The 20,922-nt window shown below is 36.9% G+C and overlaps 2 protein-coding genes across 5 annotated transcripts; both read right to left on the bottom strand.

The window, feature by feature from the left end:
- Positions 1-849: 849 nt before the first annotated feature.
- LOC147402782 (uncharacterized) lies at positions 850-4,216 on the bottom strand. Its single transcript, XM_086438126.1, has 3 exons — positions 3,997-4,216; positions 1,796-2,260; positions 850-1,687 (listed from the first exon to the last, which is right to left on the bottom strand). Exons 2-3 carry the CDS (start codon positions 2,258-2,260, stop codon positions 1,136-1,138), a joined length of 1,017 nt encoding a protein of 338 aa, XP_086294252.1. The 5' UTR covers positions 3,997-4,216; the 3' UTR covers positions 850-1,135.
- A 1,733-nt stretch (positions 4,217-5,949) lies between these two features.
- Positions 5,950-19,963, bottom strand: LOC147402781 (ras-related protein Rab7-like). 4 transcript variants are annotated; one of them, XM_086438127.1, is made up of 7 exons: positions 19,726-19,963; positions 19,585-19,611; positions 15,216-15,315; positions 14,973-15,119; positions 14,687-14,767; positions 14,466-14,611; positions 5,950-6,351 (listed from the first exon to the last, which is right to left on the bottom strand). In XM_086438127.1, the coding sequence occupies exons 1-7, from the start codon at positions 19,815-19,817 to the stop codon at positions 6,288-6,290; spliced, it is 657 nt and encodes a 218-aa protein (XP_086294253.1). In that variant the 5' UTR covers positions 19,818-19,963; the 3' UTR covers positions 5,950-6,287. The 4 variants fall into 4 exon arrangements, with proteins under 4 accessions (XP_086294253.1, XP_086294254.1, XP_086294255.1 ...); XM_086438128.1 differs by having other exon boundaries at positions 19,729-19,963; XM_086438129.1 differs by having other exon boundaries at positions 19,765-19,963.
- Positions 19,964-20,922: the final 959 nt, after the last annotated feature.

Genomic DNA, 20,922 nt, shown 5'->3' with positions numbered 1-20,922 from the left:
TAACCATTTTTTCAAGAGAGATTTATTTGTTAACCTTAAATATTTAATCCCCAACCCCCCATCTCTCTTAGGAAAGCAAACCAACTTCCAATTGACCAAATGATATTTTCTACCTCAATTCTTGGTTGACTCTTGAATGTCTTTTCAATTTATTTAATTAATCTTCTATTATGGAACCAAATCCCTAACTCAAGAATTCAAGAAGTTAGATTATATAATAAGAGACGCAATCGGAAGCCCTAAAGAGAGCCAAACATTTTTCAATACATGGGCTAGAAGTTTCAGAATGATCTGATTTTTTGTGAGGATGATCTCTATGATGAGGATATCATCATCATCAAAAATCAGCGCATTCCAAAACTTTTAACCCTAATTTACAAGTTGAAGTATCGTGGACTGACCAATTACTGTAAACCAGTTTTGATGGGGTTAGAAATTTCAGACATGGCTGATTTTTGGGGAGGATGATCTCCTCACCATAAAGATTATCCTCACAAAAACTCAGCCCATGCCAAAACTTCTCTATTTATCTCCTACTACAAATATGGGTCCAACTTTGCCACACACAAAAAAAGAAAAAAATGTGGATTGCAAAAATTTACTTGGAAAAATGGGTTGTATTTAGCCCATGGATACACAAAGAATTGCAAGTCGTATATAATATAGTCAAAACCATTATTTAGACATAAAAGACATTGTGATAATGATAATGCCTCTTGGTAACATTTTTCTTTTTCTATACTGTGATCCCACTTTTAAATTTTTTTTGCAAAAGTTTATCTTAAAAAATGGGCTGTGTGATACTTTAAATACACATACAATGAGTGTACCTGAAAGTAACAAATAATATACACATAAGAGGCAAGTTAATTACTAAAAGTAAAAAAACAGAGTCAAAGTCATGCGAGAAATTGAAATCATCCATCCATCTCCTCACTTTCCTCCATTATAGCTATTTCTACTCCTTAAAGACATCTAAATCTGACTTTCATCTGTCTAGGTTTGCTGGGGCGTTGGTCACGTTCCTTCCCTGTCCATAAGGGTCAGCAACACCCCACCATTGTCTATTGCAACACAATAAGCTATAAGATACTATTAAGTAGCTCCTCCAAAATCATCTTTATAGATATATATCCTACACATCTCCTATCTTCTCATATAGTCCCTCCAAAGCCATCTTTCTAGATTTCATGTCTCTTGCCAAAAACATTCTTGCCCCCATTACGTCTCTCCCAAGTATCTCATATGCACACTCGAGATATTTTTTACTGAAACCATCCATCTTCATCAACTCTATATATAGTGTGCTAACCAATGCATTGAGATCTACTGCCTTTGTCATTTGATCGATTTTTGCATTCATCCCTTCGATCATCTGTTGTATAATTTCTGTTTTACGTGTCTTCTTATAATTTTTCCTTCTAATGGTCCAAGCTGACAATCTCTTACTGCGACCCATTGTCGAAACACTCGCCTCCTCTTCAGTGTGATCCAAGCTTATGTCATCATTTACCGTTGGCAAGTCATTTTTTTCATGTCCACCATCAATCTTGTCAACGTCAATGGAATCTATCCCACCAATAGTAACATTCCCGGTTGAATGATCATTGCCAATGATGATGGACAAATGATCAATATCCCATTTGGGGCCTCTATCACGAAATTCTTTGTATTTGTCAGGGTATTTCTGTAATAACAAACAATAATATACAATTAGTTTCAAAACATCACAATAAATAATTATAATTACATTGAATGGAAAAGATTCAAAAAAAATCAAGAACAAGTATCATGCCTCAAGGAGATCATCCCAGACATTATTGGGTGCGATGAGAGTTTTTTTAACTGGATCCCATTCAAAACCGTTCTTTCCTTCCAACTCCCTAAAGGCCTTGTATTCATTCCTCATTGTTTGTAGTCGACTTTCAATATGTTTCTTCTCAACATCTATGTTGATCTTCTCGAAAAGAGCATCACGAACAGATTTCCATACAGTTTCCTTCCATCCATTACCCTGTTTGTTACCTTTTTTCTCTTCTTCCATTAATGTATCTATTAGAATGTCATCCATGGAGGTCTCCCATCTTATGTTAGATGAAATCGAATCCATGTACTTTTGTCTTTCTTCAAATCTATTAACGTATGGCTCCCTCGGCACATCTAGTAATAAATAGGCAACTGCCGCAACCGTAGTAGCTGCAGCAGTGACTGTGGCAATTGCAGCAATATTTCTACTCTCCTCTTCTTGTGGATCATCCATCTATAATTTTGAAATTATATATTAGATATCAAGCAAGACAAACACTTTACACGTGAGAAAACTTAGTTAAACATGATCCTATCAAGGATTGGGTCAAACATAAAGACCTCGAACGTCATACGAGCAAAAGAAACTACAATCTTCTAAATGGATCTAAGAAAAACCCTAAAACAAAGAGGATTGAAGCACTCCATACCTAGTAATCTATTGATTCATGCAATACTTTTCATTTTCGTAATAGAACATGATATAATCTATTTTGGCCATTTTTGGATACTAAAATAAGCACTTTAACAGCCCCATTTAATCATACAAAAACAGCCTCATTTCAATTATATTTAATTCTACAACAAGCACCCCATTTAACTTTAAAAAAAAAAAAAAACGACATGTAATGTTTAATTTGTGCCTATGTCAAGATGGTATTGCCTTTTCATTAAGGATGTGAATATTGAAGTAAGCACCAAAAATTCTAACTATGAAAATCTGCCCTGAAAGCTACAGTGAACACTCACATCACATGGATTTCATAACCATAAAATAAACCAAATGGTATACACTACATCCATCCACAATCAGTATGAAATTGTAGAAGTACAACAAGACCATATAACATATACATCACATAGATGTCATGGCCATAAAATGATTGAAGAAAGGGGTTTAAATCCCCAAAACCGAACTACCAAAGCCCTAAAAGATGATTTCCAAAAAAAGGGGTTTAAACCCCCAAAAGTAAATAACAAAATCCCTAAAAAAAGATTAAGAAATAATGAGTTAGATAAGAAAAATCCCTAAAAAAAGAGTAAGAAATTATGAGTTAGATAAGAAAAATTGAACAAGAAAACATCGGTTTAAATACCATTTGCAAGAAAAAAAGGGTTTATATCTCAAAAACTAAATAAATAAAAAAAACCTAAAAGAAATATCAATAAACAATTTAGGTGTTTGTGGTACTCTTGTAAATGGTTGAGAGAGAGAGAGAGAGACAGGACAAGAGAATGCACAAGATTGGAATTGATTATTGTTTGTAAGTGATCGGTACTTTTTGTGTGACAAATCATGGAATTTCTTGAAGAAATTGGTACTTTTTGTGCAACAAATCATGTAATTTCTCGAAGAATTTAGCCATCTATGCATATTATTTTGATTTTCAAAGCTACACCAAGCATCCGTAAAAGTGTATTTTTAAGGAACTTTTTGCAGCATAGAAGACTAGCAGATTACCAAGCAGGCCCTCTTTTTTTTTTTTTTTTTTGGTACCACAATAATGTAGGCAAGCTTCCTTGACCTCTCTTCCCTTGCTTTACTTGACTTTTAATGAAAATTACACTTATAAAAAAAAAAAAAAAAGGAAGAATTGTAGAAATTAATAATCTAAAGATAAAGAACAATTTAGTGGAGTGGATGGCATCCACCAAGATAGATGATGGTTTCATGCCAAAAATCGATTATTAAGTTCTTGAAAAATAGATGAGAATTCTAATCATATTTACAATATTATTCTACATTTTCTGAACAGGAAACATCTTGAAACCCTAAACAAAGTTATAATCACCCACATTTCTAGTTTCAAACTCATAAACATAAAACAATCAGTTTCATAGTGACTGGACTGAAAACCCTAATGTTTTCTTCCCGAAATGAGAATCGAAATTACGGTCAGGATCATGTAATAGAACATCGTGATGATAAAAAATAAACGAGAATCAATCGAACAGTAAAGAAGCAGATACCTGCTTCGATTCGATAAGAGATGATCGAAGCCTCTGTTTCTCGATTCTTGTTAGGTTTTCGTTTTTTCCATTAATAAAATCCGTGGCTCTGTTCGTCGTATAAACAAAGTTACCCAACTCAAGGAGATTACTATATCTACGCGCGTATCTATCAAAGCCAGATGTGAGTGTCTCCCAATCGCGTCTCGCATGTTGCGCGTAAGACACTGTATGAGGACACGTGGAGGTGTGCGCTATGATGATTTGATCATCAGATCAGATTTTTATAGTGTATCCGACTATCCCAGCAAGGATTTTACACGTACTAAGGGCCCTTAGAACCACCTTGCGGCATAAAAAAAAAATTGATTGGATACTTTAGGCTCCTACATGATAAAATTCTATGAACTTTAAAAAAAAATTAATTTTCACTGTTGAATTTTAATTTTAAGTTTGAAGTTAGGGGGAAGACCAGTAGTCGTCTATTTTCAAAACTTTAGACCAAGTTCAAAAGAATATTTTTTTTTAATCTGAGTTTTTCGATGAAATTTAGAGGGGTGTGTTGTGATGTGTTAATGCACTTGAGCAAGGAAAGTGTTGTGCTTAAATTATATGTCTGGTGACATTGACGGGTCCCATCGGTGGTGTTTGGATTCTACTTAAGAATTCGATTGGTAGATGATCTTATTCTATAACCCATTAAGGGGGTGTTTGGTTTGGTTTGTAGAACATGGTTCTTGATTCTAATTATGGATTTTAATAATTGATTTTCAGAATTCAAAATCTTGTTTGGTTAACATTGTTCTAAAAAATGATCTTATGGAAAGAGTTACCTCATTAAACTTCTTGAGATTGAAAATAAGAGTAATAATACATGTCCCAGAGATTAAAGATAATGAATTTTTGAGAGAAAAGAGTTGACGTTGAAGACCATTTTCTATTTATTTTCAAGTTAATTATATGTTAATAAGCATAGTAAGATTATCCAAAAAATTATGATGATTTTCTATTTGTATTTCAAAAACTATTATTATTACTCATTATTTTTTTGATAACCAATTATTACTCATTATCGTTACTGTCGTTAACCATAATTATATATTATTGTTGTTACTACTATCATTATTTATTATAATTATATTATTATTATTATTAGTTACATTATTAATATCATTGTTGTTATAATAATAATAGTTTTATTATTATTATAATTGCAAGATGTATATCAAAACCGTCATAAGTGGAACTCTGGGGAAACAGCCTAAGAATTATTTCTGATACTGCATGATTTTGATTCCTGATTATGAAAAATTCATATCGATAATCCAAACCAAATAGTGTATCAGATTCTAAAATATGAATCGAATGCCCCCTAAGTCAACCAATTAAAAATCCATTAAAATCATAAACAAATTAGATTATTTTTTTTCAGTCGTGCTGGGGTGACACAAAGGTGACAAAATGATGGGGGTGTCGTGCATATTACCGTAGATGCTTTTCCACGAGATACGAGTAACAAGCATCTACGGTTATGTGCACCCCACCACATCATTTTTGTCACCTTTGTGTCTCGTTTTTGTCATTCCAGCATTTTTTTTTCTTTTTTTATTTTGCAAATTCAGAATCCATTCCTGGTGGTCTTTGTGCTAAAGTGACTTTTTTGTGTTTATATATGTAATATTTAATGACAGAAGATCGATAGAAAGATATGTTCATCCTAGATTCTAAAATCAATTTTCAAAAATAATATAACCAATATAATATTTTAGATTTTGAAAATCAATTTCATATACTGACTCTGACATTCTAGAATCAAAAGCTAACAATCCAAACCAAAAGCAATTCCTATAGTTCTGAATTGTTCCATGTTGAGAAAAATTATCAGGAAACTCACATTTGACTCGGAGTTGACTCAATCTATGGAGTCACCTGAAATCAATTTGAGGTCACCCAGACCAATCAAGGTGGCTCAAGTTATAAACAACTATCGTCTTATTTATTTATAATTAAATAAAAAACGCATTAACATTCATACAGAAACAGTTTATTAGCCTAAGCTGTATTAATACCTAGTGATTACAGTTTATTAGCCAAACCAAAATCGATTTTTCAAACATTGAAACTAGAAAGTTTGATTACAAAAACAACAGTCGAAATGTTTTTTTTTGCAGTCTCAATGACGTGCTTAGTAAACAAGTGGTAGGTAAAAAACATGGCTATAAATAACAATAATTAAAAAAAAAATTTGATGAATCAGGCAAACCAGAAGGATGTGAGGATAAGCCCATCTACTACTTCAGCGAGAAGTCATTTCAACATGCACAGCCTCCTCTTCGCTCAGTTTCTGAAACCACCTCGGGGATGCTCTGGAAATATCTGTACATGGAAAAGTTATCATGACCAAATTATGCAGAAAAAATTAAATACTTGAAGAATGGCTTGGTATACTAAGTCCTTTATTTGAAATTACAAAAAAAAAAAAAAAAAGATGTCAGAATAGTCTAACAATTTACCACGACAAACGTCTATTAGATCTATTATAATCAGGATCAATGATAAGCAGCTAATTGGCAAAAGAACATGTAATTGCTCAAATGACGAACTTTCGTCAAACATAAAGATGGAGAGATGAGGAAGATTTTTCCAAAAAATCAGATTTGGATGGTTAAGAGGAGGTGTGCTTATAGAGGGCTATCTGACAGATACCATATCAATCAAATTTTATAAGACGATACTAAAACCAATGATACTTTATGGAGCTGAATGTTGGGTGGTCAAGAACAACACTACAACAAATTTTAGGCTCTGCACAAGAATATAGATAAACTAGTGAAGAATGATGCAATATGAGGAAAAAAAATGTGCCTGGAATTCAGACACAATAAGATTTTAAATGTTCATCATCTCCACTACCTTGACTAGAAGGAATTCCTGATGAGCAAAAGTAGTGTAAATAGCAACGAAAACGTTTTGTGAGCAATCCAACCATACCAGAGTAAAAAAATCTATAAAGCTGACTATCCTCTAAAAGCTTGCACCAGCACATCTACCACCTCCACTGCAGACCTCGTTACTGCTTCCATCATTATACACGGCCCACAAATACGTCTACTAGATCACAACAGCTGTCACCATCACATTCATCAACATCATAGTCCTCAATAGCACGTAGGAGTTGAAACACCATCAGCAGAATCATTACCAACATCAAAACAAATCCAGCTACCGCAACCTTCACTAATATTACCGTGATCATCATTCATCACACACATGGATCAACTTCTAATGTACCAATGATGTTGCCACCTCAATTGAACCTTGATTTCTTCACAAACTTATTCACCGTGTCATGCCTGATCAGTTGGTTTATCACTATCTAAACAAACCAATTATTTAGTCCAAGATTGGCTTTTCTTATCCTCCAACAATGGAACAGATGTTTATGGCAAATGTATGGTTCTTTTCTAATAAGTAAAACAGAGATTTTATAACAAGGGCCAAAAGCCAAAGAATACAACATAGAAGCCTAGTGAGAGAGATTATCTAGGACATCATGAAATGCAACTACAAGGGATACCTACATACATTATCTTCCATACAAGACCAAGTCTTCAAACCAAAGCCCTTAAAATCTCAACAGGTGGACGACCACTTGTACAAGAGAGCATTGAAATTTAAAAATTCCAATTCACCAAGGAATCTCCCTTCGTGTTAAAAAATGACTCTCTCTTTCCACGTGGACCATAAAACTGCAAAGGACAATAGCTTCTGTAGAATATTTCCTTTAAGAGAGAAGGCATTGGCTAACCTTGATGAATGGACTAGTAATGCTTTCCACACCAGAAAACGGTTCTTGTGGGATATGCTTCTAGCGGCTATTGCTTAGGGGGTTTGGAACGAGAGAAATAACAGGGTGTTCAACAGTAAGACTAGTAGCTCTCATGCAAGTTTCTTGGATATCTTGGGACTTTTATACCTTTGGTCCAATCAGAACATAGAATTCATGGGAATTACTTTTGATGATTTTGTTTTTAAATGGAACTCTTTATGTAATCACTGATGTTGTAGTTTTCTTTTTTGTTGCTCTTTGTGAGGTTTTCTCGGCCTCCTTGTTTCTTTTTCCCTCTTTTTCAATATATTATACTTATCAACAAAAAAAAAATCCAGGACATTCTTAGGAAGTCTATTTCACTTAAAACTACATCATGAAAGAACCCCATAGATCTGGATAAAGGGGCAATAAGTAAAATGATCCACTGTTTCCTTCACTACTCTACACGTCACACACAAATCTGGCATTCTAAAACCCATGTTGATAAGCTGCTTAACTGTAATAATTTTGTCCTATGTGGTTGTCCATGCAAAGAAAATCAATTCAGAATATGAGGCAATTGAAACTAAGAGAAAAAGATTAATTGATTAATTAGCCATAATCAAGGCTTAAAAGGTATTACAAAATATACTAGAGGAAAAGACTAAAAAGGACATATATAGACTTATTCTATCACTCCCCCTCAAGTTGGTGCGTGAATGTCAACAACACCCAACTTGGACAGAAAACCTTCAAAAGTAACTTTACTAACACCTTTAGCAAGAACATCAGCAATTTGTTGAGATGTAGGAACAAAGGAGCACAAATTTGTCCAGAAATAATCTTTTCTCTAATAAAATGACAATCAACTTCGATATGCTTCGTTCTGTCATGTTGAACTGGATTTGCCGCTATGTTAATAGCTGATTTATTATCGCAATATAGTAGGAATGGGACTGACACAGGAAGACACAGGTCAGTTAATAAGATCTTGAGTCACAACAACTCACACACTCCAAGTGCCATAGCTCTGTATTCAGACTCAGCACTCGATCGAGAAACCACATCCTGCTTCTTACTGCGCCAAGTTACCAAGTTACCACAAACTTTAGTACAGTACCAAGAAGTAGAACGTCTATCAGTCACTGAACCAGCATAGTCTGCATCTGTCCATGCCTCAACACGTAAATGGTCATGATTACTGAACAAAATACCTCGACCAGGACATCCCTTCAGATATCTAAGAATACGATAGACTGCAGTAAGATGAGATGTTTGAGGCGAGTGCATAAACTGACTTACAACACTAACAGTATAAGCAATATCTGGACGAGTCATAGACAAATAAATCAATTTTCTCACAAGTCGCTGATACTGCCCAATATCCGACACACACTCCCCCTCAGAATCAGCCAACCGGTGATTCTGCTCAATAGGAGTATCAGCGGGACGAGAACCAAGCTGACCGGAGGCAGTGAGTAAATCAAGGACATACTTCCGCTGAGAAACAAAGATACCAGATTGAGACCGCGCCACCTCAATACCCAGAAAATAACGAAAATGCCCAAGATCCTTAATCTCAAATTGACGGCCTAAGTAGGTTTTTACCTCAGTAATACCAACCATATCATCTCCAGTAAGAACAATATCATCTACATAAACAATCAGAGCAACAGTTTTCCCGTGGGAGTGACGTAAGAAAAGGGTGTGATCAGCAGAGCTCTGATGAAAGCCAAACTGATACATGACCTTAGTAAAACGCTCAGACCAAGCACGGGGAGACTGTTTCAGACCATAAAGAGAACGGCGAAGACGACAGACATGTGTAGGAGAGGCAGATGTAAGAAACCCAGGAGGTTGGACCATATAAACCTCTTCCTGAAGATCACCATTGAGAAATGCATTCTTGACATCTAACTGATAGAGAGGCCAACCTTTGATAGCGGCAATAGAAAGAAGAACACGAATGGTGGTCATTTTGGCAACTGGAGCAAATGTCTCCTGATAATCAATTCCATAAGTTTGAGCATAACCTTTGGCCACCAGACGAGCCTTATACCTCGCAATAGAACCATCTGGATTATGCCTAAGTGTGAAAATCCAATGACATCCCACAGCTTTTCTTCCAGGCGGGAGAGGAACAAGTTCCCAAGCCTGAGTCTTTTCAAGAGCATTCAACTCATCAATCATAGCTGCTCGCCAGGATGGACAACAGCATCTGCAACAGTAGTAGGAAGAGAAACAGCAGATACAGAGGCAAGAAAACTCCGATAGGAGGGTGATAATGCAGAATCAGATACATAATTAGAAGTAGGATAAGTACAAGTGCGCTTACCCTTACGAGTGGCAATAGGACGATCATCACAATGAACAGAAGGTGACGGATCTGAAGGCAAAGAGGCGAGCTGGTCTGGCATAGAATTGATGGTAGTATCGCGTGGACGCCAAGAGTAAACCTGCAGAGGAGGAGGTGACACACTTACAGGGGGTGGAGAGAAAGGTACAGGTAAAGGAAGAGGAAAGGTAACAGGAAGGGGATCATCCAGGGAATCGAGAGGAAACCACTCAGACTGAGTGCCAACTAACCCAGTGTAGTATGGGGTGTGCTCAAAGAAGGAAACATCGCGAGAAATGAAATGCCGTCGAGAAGGAGGATGGTAACACCGGTAACCTTTCTGGGTAGATGAATAACCCAAAAATATACATTTGACAGCCTTAGGGTCAAGTTTAGTACGGGTTTGGTCAAGAATTTGAACAAAACACACGCACCCAAACACACGTGGAGAAATGGGAAACAGGGGACGACCCTGATCGAGCTTAGAAAGAGGCGTGGCAAACTGAAGAACACGGGAGGGGGTGCGATTAATAAGGTAAACAACAGTAAGAACAGCATCGGCCCAAGAAGATTGTGGTACGTTCATACCAATAGAGATGGCACGAGCTAACTCTAGAATATGACGATTTTTTCTTTCTGAACGACCATTTTGCTGAGGGGTCTTAACATTAGACATTTGATGCTCAATGCCAGACTCTAAACAAAGTTTTAAGACCTCGCTATATGTGTACTCAGTACCATGGTCAGAACGGAAAGTTTTGACGGTACAACCAAACTGGGTATGAACCATAGCAAGAAATTACTTAAAGATTCCACAAACTTCATTCTTGTGTTTCATAAGATAGATCCAAGTGGTACGACTATGGTCATCAATGAATAAGACAAAGTAACGAAAACCAAGAGTGGAGGGGACTGGGGAAGGACCCCACACATCAGAATGAATTAGGTCAAATATAGCAGGTGCAACAGTAGTCATACTAACAGGATAGGAAGAACGCACATGTTTAGCTAATTGGCAAGTTTCACAAGAAAAATCAAGCAAATTATTATTATTAAATAAAACAGGAAACATGTGTTTCAAATATCCAAAAGAAATATGACCTAAACGTAAATGCCAACGCATTACAAGAGCCTTATTAGATTGACTACTACAACTAATCTGGGAAACAGAATGGGTACTAGGTAAACTAGGGACGTCCAAGAGATACAGTCCATTTTCTTCACGTCCAGTGCCAATCGTCCTCTTCGACTCCAGATCCTGAAAGATACAATGAGAGGGATAAAAAATTACACTGCAATTCAATGTTTTGGTAATACTACTAACAGATATAAGATTAGTAGTGAGTTGAGGAACATGCAGTGTGTTAGTCACGGATAAAGAAGATGTAATAGGAAAATGACCTTGACCAGCTATAGAAGACAAAGAACCATCAGCAAGGCGAACCTTGCCATGACCAGAACAAATACTATAAGTTTTGAATAGGGATGACGCACCGGTCATGTTATCGGAGGCACCAGAATCAATGATCCATGGTGAGGAAGTGGTGGAAACGCTGTGTGCAGATGCAAAAGTACCTGAGTGAACGAATGTAGAGACCGGCTGAGATGAAGTCTCCATCTGATTGAAGAATTTCCTGAACTTGTCAAGTTCAGCCTGGGATAAAGATACCAAATCTGATGAGGATGTATTAGCTGAAGGAGGTGGTGAATCAACAGTCGACTGAGAAACTACATGAGCTGACGATCGTTGAGACTGTTGTCGTTGCTGATTAGGACGACCATGAAGTGCATAACATCGAGCCTTCACATGACCCAACTTTCCGCAATGATCACACTTATGTCGTTGACGGGTAGACATAATCCCACTGGGGTTTTGTGGAGCCGATAGGCGAGCAAGCATAACGGAATGATCTCCTGAAGAATGAGGTAGGACAGCTGCACGACGACTCTCATCAGCCAAGACATAAGAATATGCGGTCTGTAAAAACGGAAACGGATCCATACCCAACAAATGAACTCTCGCATACTCAAACTCATCCGAAAGACCAGCTAAAAATTGAAAAACCCGATTCTTATCCAGAATCGACGAATATAACGTCTCGTCAAAAGAGTCCTCCTAGGCATAAGATGAGGAATAGAACGACAACTCTTCCCACCGAGCACGTAACTGTGATATATAGGTGGTAACTGAAGAGTCTCCTTGTGAAAGACGAGAAATCTCACGCTCCAAATTGAAAATCCTAACATTGTTCTGACGTTGCGAGTAAATGCTCTTTGCGGAATCCCATATCTGTTTTGCTGTCGAGGAAAACATAAAACCAGCCGCAATGTGTGGTTGCATAGAAGTAACCAGCCATGAACGGACCATAGAATCATTAGTAAACCAATGGGAGTAAGAGTTATCAGTCTGTGAGGGTTGTTTGTCCGCCCCTGTGAGGTAACCGATCTTTCCCTTTCCACCAATGAACATTTCAACTGATCGTGCCCAGAGGAGATAATTAGGACCATCTAATTTTACTGTAGTAATCTGAATGCCTGGAAAATCGGTTGAGTGAGAAAGTGAACCGCTCAATCCATTACTATTACTAGTAATCGAGGACGAGGATGTCTCAGAAGCCATCGAATAATCAAAATACTATGGTTGGAAATGAGTTCAAGTAAGATGAGGACACAACTCCCTAGGATAAAGTGACTGTAACACCCATGAAATCTAATTAAACACTGCTGTGGGTTATCCGAGTAGTCAATCTCGCAAGTGGAGAGTCTCTAGGAGTAATATTGCTGGTAGAATAGTCCCAAATAACATCTTGCTGTAATCACAGACCTCCATAGATGTTCAAAACAACTGCCGCCATCCTCATATGACCCTGACGATGATCGAATCAATAAAGAACAGTCACCTGCTGTGATTTAGGAGCCCAAATGGCCACCCACAAGTGTCGCACGAACTGGAGTAGCCTTATAACAGCAATCTGCTGTTTCGTACAGAGCAGGGAGATCACCTACTGTGATAAAGAAGCCCAGATGGCCACCCACAAGCGTTGCACGAACTAGAGCAGCCACCTACTGGTGTCGCCTGCTCAGAATAATACACCGACTGTGATCGCAGGGCTCAAACAGCCACTCACCAACGTCTTACGAAGCAGACTGTGATCGCAAGAGTTGAAAGAGACTACTTTCAGAGTTGCAGGGCTCTAAGACATCCATTTTGGGTGTCGTAAGGCTTAAACGAAGCCACTACAGGCATCGTAATCTTCAAACAGCGTTACTGCTGTGAACACAGCCTGATCGCAGGCTCTGAGTGGGTATAAACTGCCTATCGCATGATGCAATAGGGTTGTATAGAGACTGAGAACCCCCGTAGGGGTGATACGAACTAAAGATGTGTTGTTTTAACGAAGATTAGTCAATGGATTTGTCGCAGAAGGAGTGAAAAATCGATGAAGGGAGAGAGAGAGAGAGAGGAGAGAGGCTCTGATACCAAATTGAAACTAAGAGAAAAAGATTAATTGATTAATTAGCCCTAATCAAGGCTTAAAAGGTATTACAAAATATACTAGAGGAAAAGACTAAAAAGGACATATATAGACTTATTCTAACAGAGGCCTCCACAACGATCAAACCAATAAAGAGAACTGATCTGACTGACATAGATAGTCTTCTATAGAAAGATCATCATCAAAGCCTAGTCAGCTAACACATTTTCCTATGACTATCAGAAGGATAGAGGTTTTATTTATTTATTTTATAGAATTTTTACACCTTCTTTGAAGTTGGAGGGGGTAAGAAAACAAAGAGGACAAGTCTGATCTTTTCCTCCTAAGAAAGTTCTTGGAGGAAGTCCACAAATATATGGCAGTCCAAAAGCCAATCCAAGACCATTTTGTATTGAAATAAAGTGCTATTGCACAATGAAGGAGAATAAATCTCTGATTAGGTGTGCGATTGAAAAAGAAATCCTTATCCAGATGAGAGCTTCACTAGGCTAAGCTCCTCAGATGATATCAGATCTGGGTTCTTGCGTGTTCACAAGAAACAGCAATTTTTTTTGGATGTCGTAAGAAGTTTAGTAAAAGACTTGTGATCTTTTCTGTGGTAAGTTTATCATGATTTGATGTGACTTCATTATAGAACAAGAATACGTGCCAATAAAATGTGATCTTCAATATTCATACAACATGCAGCAAGTATGATATTTAAACCAAACAACCTGAAATCTATGTGGAGGCTGCAAAATCAATACAGTACCAGGGTTCAACATTTCATTTTAGGTGTAAATGCAATATCCATGTGTAAGAAATAAATCCAAAGTTGGAGATAATCAATATCTTAGGGTATACTTACACATCCTGGTCGTGCTCATTGGCTAGAGCAGTCTTTGCAACACAAAGGAACGCAGCATCTACATTGCAATCCTCCTTTGCTGAGGTCTCAAAGTAAGGTATGTTTCCCCTGGATGCGCACCAGTCCTTCGCTTTCTTCTCAGAAACCTGCATATGGGATAGATAGTTTAGAACCAGACACAATTCGTCAACAAAATTATGAGAGGCACTGCATGTCCTTACCACTCGGCTGTTCCCACCATCGATGTCAACCTTGTTTCCAAGTAAAATAAATGGAAAAGTTTTGGGATCCGATGGACTAGCCTGGTGTACAAAATAGAACAAATCAATGTATCATCGAGAATTAAAGGAAAATGTACAAATTGCACCTTCAGATGGTCGCAACTCAAATTTAGCCAGAATATGCATGAGAAAATACAATAACAATAGAGTATTGACCAGGAAAATCCACATCTAGCTCAAGAAAGCACAAAAAAAGAAGACAGAAATGTGGAAAAGCATCACACACCTGCTTGAGAAACTCTCCATGCCAATTGTCGAGCGTATCAAATGATTTGAGCACATTAACATCGTAGACTAGAACACAGCAATCTGCGCCTCTATAAAATGCAACACCAAGACTTTGAAATCTTTCCTGCCCTGCCGTGTCCCAAATCTATCAATGCAGAATTGAAGACACACATTGGTTCTGTAAAAGAAGATTCAAAAGGACAGTTTTCGAATAAAAAATGCTCTCAAACTAACAACCAACTTGCAGAGTTACGAGTCTGTCATCAATCTGAAGTTCCTTTGTGACAAAATCGGCACCAATTGTAGCTTTGTACTGTTGACTGAACTTCTTATGCACATATCTAGACCATCAGTAAAAGATGCCCATATTGCACAAACAAAGAGGAGGATACTGGTTTCATAAATATAATGCACTAATACTCTAACTGCAGTCAAGGAGAGCGCCTTAGTGCACATCATGCGCACCTCAAGGTGGGGCACACCGAAGGCGCCTTACTACATGCGAAGCGAGGTGCACCAAGGCACACGCCTTGACTGCGCCTCAGTCAAGGCACATCAGGCCCCTGCTTCATTAAAAAAAAAAATGCATTTTGTTTAAATAAGGCACCAAATTCATATTAGATTCACATCTTTACATATTAAAAAAAAAAAAGATTTGTTTGAAAAGTATAATTTTTTATCATTAAAAATATTGAATTTTATATTTTATCATTTTTTATTGGCCTGAGCCTGTCATGGGTGCAGGGCTAGTCTAAGATAGAGCCTACCTTTATAGGGCCAACTTAGGGCTCAACCAAGCTTGGCCCGAACCAGTATTGTTTTTTTCCTTGACAGAAACATTCCTCCAATATGACATTTTAAACTTTGACCAACAACACATGGTGTTGGCCAACTTCTACTATTTTTTCTTTCCTTATTCTAGTTTTTCTTCCTCTCTAATTTTTCAACTATTGTTGATCGTTCTTCTTCTTGAAGTGTTGAATACCTTAACTTGTTCATAGAACTCATTTTTATACATATTATAAATATAATATATCTAAATTCCATATTTCATTATTTAATTTATTAATTTTAATAATTTTATTGTGTTTTGCTTCACTCAGGCGTACACCTTAAGTGCACCTTTTGCCAATAACTACACAATTACTCTTTGAACACGGTTAACTAAAATATAAAGGATTGTTTGGATTTGATTTTGTGGCAGAGAAATTTTTTAGAACTTCCTGTACTAACATAATGATGTAGGAGCATGTGATCAAAGAAGAGAGCACAAGGGAAACACCTGACAATTTTTTGTACGAGTCACTGGAAATTTATTAAAAAGAGGACCTTGGACAATTAGCAAAGCCAAATCATAAAAAGGAAAAGAACCAAACAAACAAGAAACCAAAACTACTTATGAGATGAGGTGCTTTCGATTGAAATAGATATCCTCCATTTTAATGTTCAGGAACTCATTGACCTCTCATTCACATAAAAGATGCAAAAGTGATCTTTACCCTTTGACTATGGCAAACACTTTTCTATAAATTGTTTCAACTCTCTGTGGGTAGAAACTTGTTCGATAAGGATATTGCCAAAGTCGTGGAGTGAACCGCGAAGAATTTGATAGGTATACACAAATTTTATTAAGAAAAAAAGAGGGCGAAAACAAATACAAATATGTCTCTAAGGTTGAGAAAACCTACCAAGGAATTACAACTAGAAACAAGGCAAAAGCATTTAGCTATTACTCATCGGAGTTCACAATTAAAGACGAGATCTAGGAAAACAATTCTCCTACACTCCTTGAAATTCCTAAATCAATGGAACATTAATGCTTTGAGCAAGGACAGATTTACACTGGGGGAAATGGGGGCACTTGCCACCGCAAGAATTGTTAGATAAGATTTATATGGTACTACAATGGATAATAGAGGTGGAAAACAAAATCCGCCGCTTCCCCACAAAATTTTAAATTTTCAAGTGTCTTAGTTGCCCCCATATAGACAAAATCCTGGCTCCGTCCTTGGCTTTGAGGTTGAATAAAATGTTATGGAAAACCTCTTATTTTCCTTTGAGCACCAAAACATTACTCTTCTTCCATATTCCCCTAGAAATTTCAATACTAACCCTAAAAAAGGCTATTATGGACCAGCATGATAAAATTAGGTAGCAATCAGGCCATAATGAATTGAAGGAAAAAAGAAGCACCAAATGCTATAAGTTATGGGGCAATTGATAAAATGATGACTCATAAATTTGGCATCTATTGCAAAGGAAGGAAAAAAAAACCCAACACAATATTCCTCTCTAAAATGATTGATGTTTAGGGTTTTATTAAGAGAGTTCATAAGTATTTGTCTTTACAAGTTGCCAATTTTCCTTGGAATCTTTTGACGACCTTACACTACAAAGCTTATTATTTATATTTTGTAACTAAAGGCATCCCCAGGTAAATTGATAGAAGTCAACAAAACAACCCAACACAATTGCAAGAACATGTATCTTCCCACCTTCCCCACCTAAAAATCATTTTCTTTCTAAGATTCATATTAAAGCCAGATACAACTTCAAGGTAAGATCTTTGAAAGAGGCAATCGATTAAACCCAAGTCATTAACACGACCCCAATCACAATCAGATGAAGTCGCATTGGTAAATAATAATGCAAAGAAGGAGATCAACGTTGTCTCATTCAATTTCATCTAAAGACATATTTCAAGAAAATATGGTGTGAAGTTATCTTGATGAAATAAACCCCATTTTATTGGAAGGCCTCAATTATAAAATAGGCGCATGTTGCATAATGAACGAGCATATACCTATTTGCTCATACACCAACGACCAGGTATCACCTTGAATCCCCATAAGATGGCAAAACTTCATGGACGAGTTCTTTCATCTTTCATGAGTGACAAGAGTAATCCTTCCACTTTGGGTGCAATATCCAATTCAAAGCTTCAAAGAGTGATCCTTTCATTGTGGTGGAATCATTCCACTCCTTGGCTGCTTGTAGAATGGGGTCTCTCTCTCTCTCTAAGTTACAAGAAAGAAGACCAGTTATGCTTTATGGAGCTGGATGTTTGGCAATCAAGAAGTATCATGTTAATAGATTGAGCATAGAAAAGATGAGGATGTTGAGTTGAATGAATGTAGGGGTGTCAATGGATAGCCGAAATCCGAATTCGAATTCAAAAAATCGGATATTATCCAAATTTTTCGGATATCGGATTCGGATTCGGATGTCGTTTTAAAATTCGAATGAGTTTCGGATACGAATTCGGATATTGCGATATCCGATTCAATAATATCCGCTCCGATATAATATATGTATTATGTATTTCTGTTTTACAACAAAACTTTTATATATGTATATATATGTTATTGTATATTCGTGTTATATAACAATTTTTTTTTTTAACTTTATCTTCTCTCAACCACTTTAATGGTTAAAACGAAGAACTAGTCGACGGTGGGTTTCAATCGAACTCCGTAACCACCGTCTTCTCCAGTCGGCGAGCGTCAAGTATATATTCTCTCTCTCTCTCTCTTCGAAGTTCGAATCAATTGGAGTGATTTTTTGGAGGAAATGTGTGGGTTTCGAGTGTCGACTGTGCGAACTCCGATACGTCTTCTCCTGTCGGCAAGCATCTAGGTATATTTTTTTTTTCTCTCTCTCTCTCTCTCTCCGAACCAGTCGTTGGAAATCTGTGGGTTTCGAGTTTTTCGACTGTGCGAACTCCGACTGTTCAAACTGTAAGATTTTTTATCGGATCGGATATTATCGGATATCCGATATATTTTTCGGATTCGAATTCGAATGTTTATTAGGGATATCCGATCGGATTCAATTTCGAATTTTGATAGTATTATTTTTTTTCGGATTCGAATTCGGATATAACACTATCCGATCGGATAGCTATCCGTTGACAGCCCTAGATGAATGGAAAAGCTAGGAAAGACAAAAATTAGAAATGAACACATTCAAGGAAATGTATGAGTACCTCCAATTATGTGATAAACTAAGACAAAGTCGATTGAGATGGTTTGAACGTGTTCAACAAAAGCTGATTATAACCCCAATTAGAAGGAAAAATCCAATTGAAAGTGCTAATAAGGCAAGAGGAAAATCCAAAAGAGGGTGGATTGAGACTCTCTCTCTCCCTCTTGTAGCGTATAAATGGCAATCACAATAGACCTCAAAAGTCGAATTTACATTCTCAACTTGTATCCACTAAGAAACCTCATATAAAGAAAGTATCTAACTTTTCCTCTCTCTTTTTTCAGAAATTATCCAAGGACTCCTTTTACTCTAAAATGTCTAAGTCACAGCTCCGAAACCCTAGCTTGCATAATTAACTGATGAAACAGTAATCTTTCTCAAAGATAGATTGGATAAAAAATTGATGTACCAACGAGACCACAACAATTCAACAAAATCCAAAATTTAAAAAGACAAAAATTTATTTCAAGATACGAATAAAACATCTATTTATCATAATTACCCCAAATCGTAAACAATGAAATATAGGACAAGCATTATCACCAAAACAACGTAACAAAAAACCATTAATCGTAAATTATTTAAGTACAACATGGCTCACAGATCCAAACGTAAATTAGGGATACTGATTCATCAAAGACGTCTTTCCCACCCTGAAATTCGAAACAACAAAAGAAATATTAGAAGTTAATCAAACATGCAAAATTCCATAAAAGAGCAAAGAAATCGAGATTTTTACGAAATCCTGAAAATCTGGAACTGAGTGCCACGAACAAACATAGAAAGAGATTGAAAATCGTACGGACCCGCTGTCGCCAAGAACGATGATCTTAAGCAAAACTCGCTTTCGCATGGACATTGTTGTGGCGGGAATGGATTCGAGATCTCTTCGTTTCAATTTTTCTCCCTTTTATATTCTTTTCTTCCTTTTTCGTTGCTCTCCCGCTCTCCCTCTCTGTTCGCGTTCTCTGTCTTTAGTCGAACAACACGTGCACGCGCCAGCGACGCTCATTTTGAAAAAAAATAATGCTGTGGTGATCTCAGCTGCAACCTCATATCGCACTTCTTGGCGTGAAAGTGTATGAAAATCATAGATATTTTTCATCGAGATACGAGTAATAAAAGTGTCTTATCCACTTCACGGGGAGAAGTGTGATATGAGGTTGACGTCATAAAAAATAGATTCCAGACCGGGCAAGGCTCGTGCGTCCCTCACCCTTTTCTTTAATGACGAAAAATTCCACTATCCAATTATGAAAATTCAGTTATTTAGGACCATTTGTGTGATTAATTTTACGGAGACCTATGAGCAGAGGACATGTGTTCACGATCTCAATAGTGATTTTGCTATTCCACATGACCATAATCACAAGACTTTTTTTAGAGATTTTTTAGTTCTTAGAAAAATCATTTCAAAATTTCACAAAATCCTGGATGATCAATAGCATGACACCTTAGTTTTATAAATTAGGGATGCCCTCAATATACACGAGGATTTTATAATTCTGTGAAATCTTCTATTGACTTTATGTGAATAATTTTTTTTTATCTAGAAATGAACATGTATTTGTGATGCCTAAAAAGTTTTTGAGAAAATGCTAGAACGGAATTTGACATATTGAAATATCATGATAACAGATCTCATGAAAAATAGGCTTGGGGTTGGAGAAGTTGCCATTGATCTGGTCACTCGATTCAAAGAAGAGAGATTGAGGCCTGACGGTCAAATGCTTATTGGGGTCTACTGTACTTGTGTTTACGGTATTATCCCCGATCTGAGGAGCATCACTTAAGTGTAGTGCCCAATGGCACAAAAGAGGAGCAGATGTAAAAATCAATTTGCGTTAACACAATGAAAAAGGTGAAAAGAACCCCAATTTGAAGACTTTGACATTGTAGGTCCAGTAAAGCGGATAGGCATTGCAGGATCAGTGGGGGACTTTGACATAAAGCACTATCACACC

Source organism: Akebia trifoliata, chromosome 4 (assembly GCF_017979445.1).
Source record: "Akebia trifoliata isolate Shusen 1 chromosome 4, ASM1797944v1, whole genome shotgun sequence".
Classification (NCBI taxonomy): Eukaryota; Viridiplantae; Streptophyta; class Magnoliopsida; order Ranunculales; family Lardizabalaceae; genus Akebia; species Akebia trifoliata.
This window is presented reverse-complemented; position numbering and strand designations above follow the sequence as displayed.

Excerpts from the sequence above, each read along its gene's own strand:
- LOC147402781 (XM_086438127.1), bottom strand. The coding sequence starts at position 19,817 with ATGTCCATGCGAAAGCGAGTTTTGCTTAAGATCATCGTTCTTGGCGAC. Across the intron at positions 19,612-19,725 it reads TCTTTCTATGTTTGTTCGTG|GGTGGGAAAGACGTCTTTGA; the intron begins GCACTCAGTTCC and ends TTCGAATTTCAG. Across the intron at positions 14,612-14,686 it reads ATGGTGGGAACAGCCGAGTG|GTTTCTGAGAAGAAAGCGAA; the intron begins GTAAGGACATGC and ends TCCCATATGCAG.
- LOC147402782 (XM_086438126.1), bottom strand. The coding sequence starts at position 2,260 with ATGGATGATCCACAAGAAGAGGAGAGTAGAAATATTGCTGCAATTGCC. Across the intron at positions 1,688-1,795 it reads TCTGGGATGATCTCCTTGAG|AAATACCCTGACAAATACAA; the intron begins GCATGATACTTG and ends TTGTTATTACAG.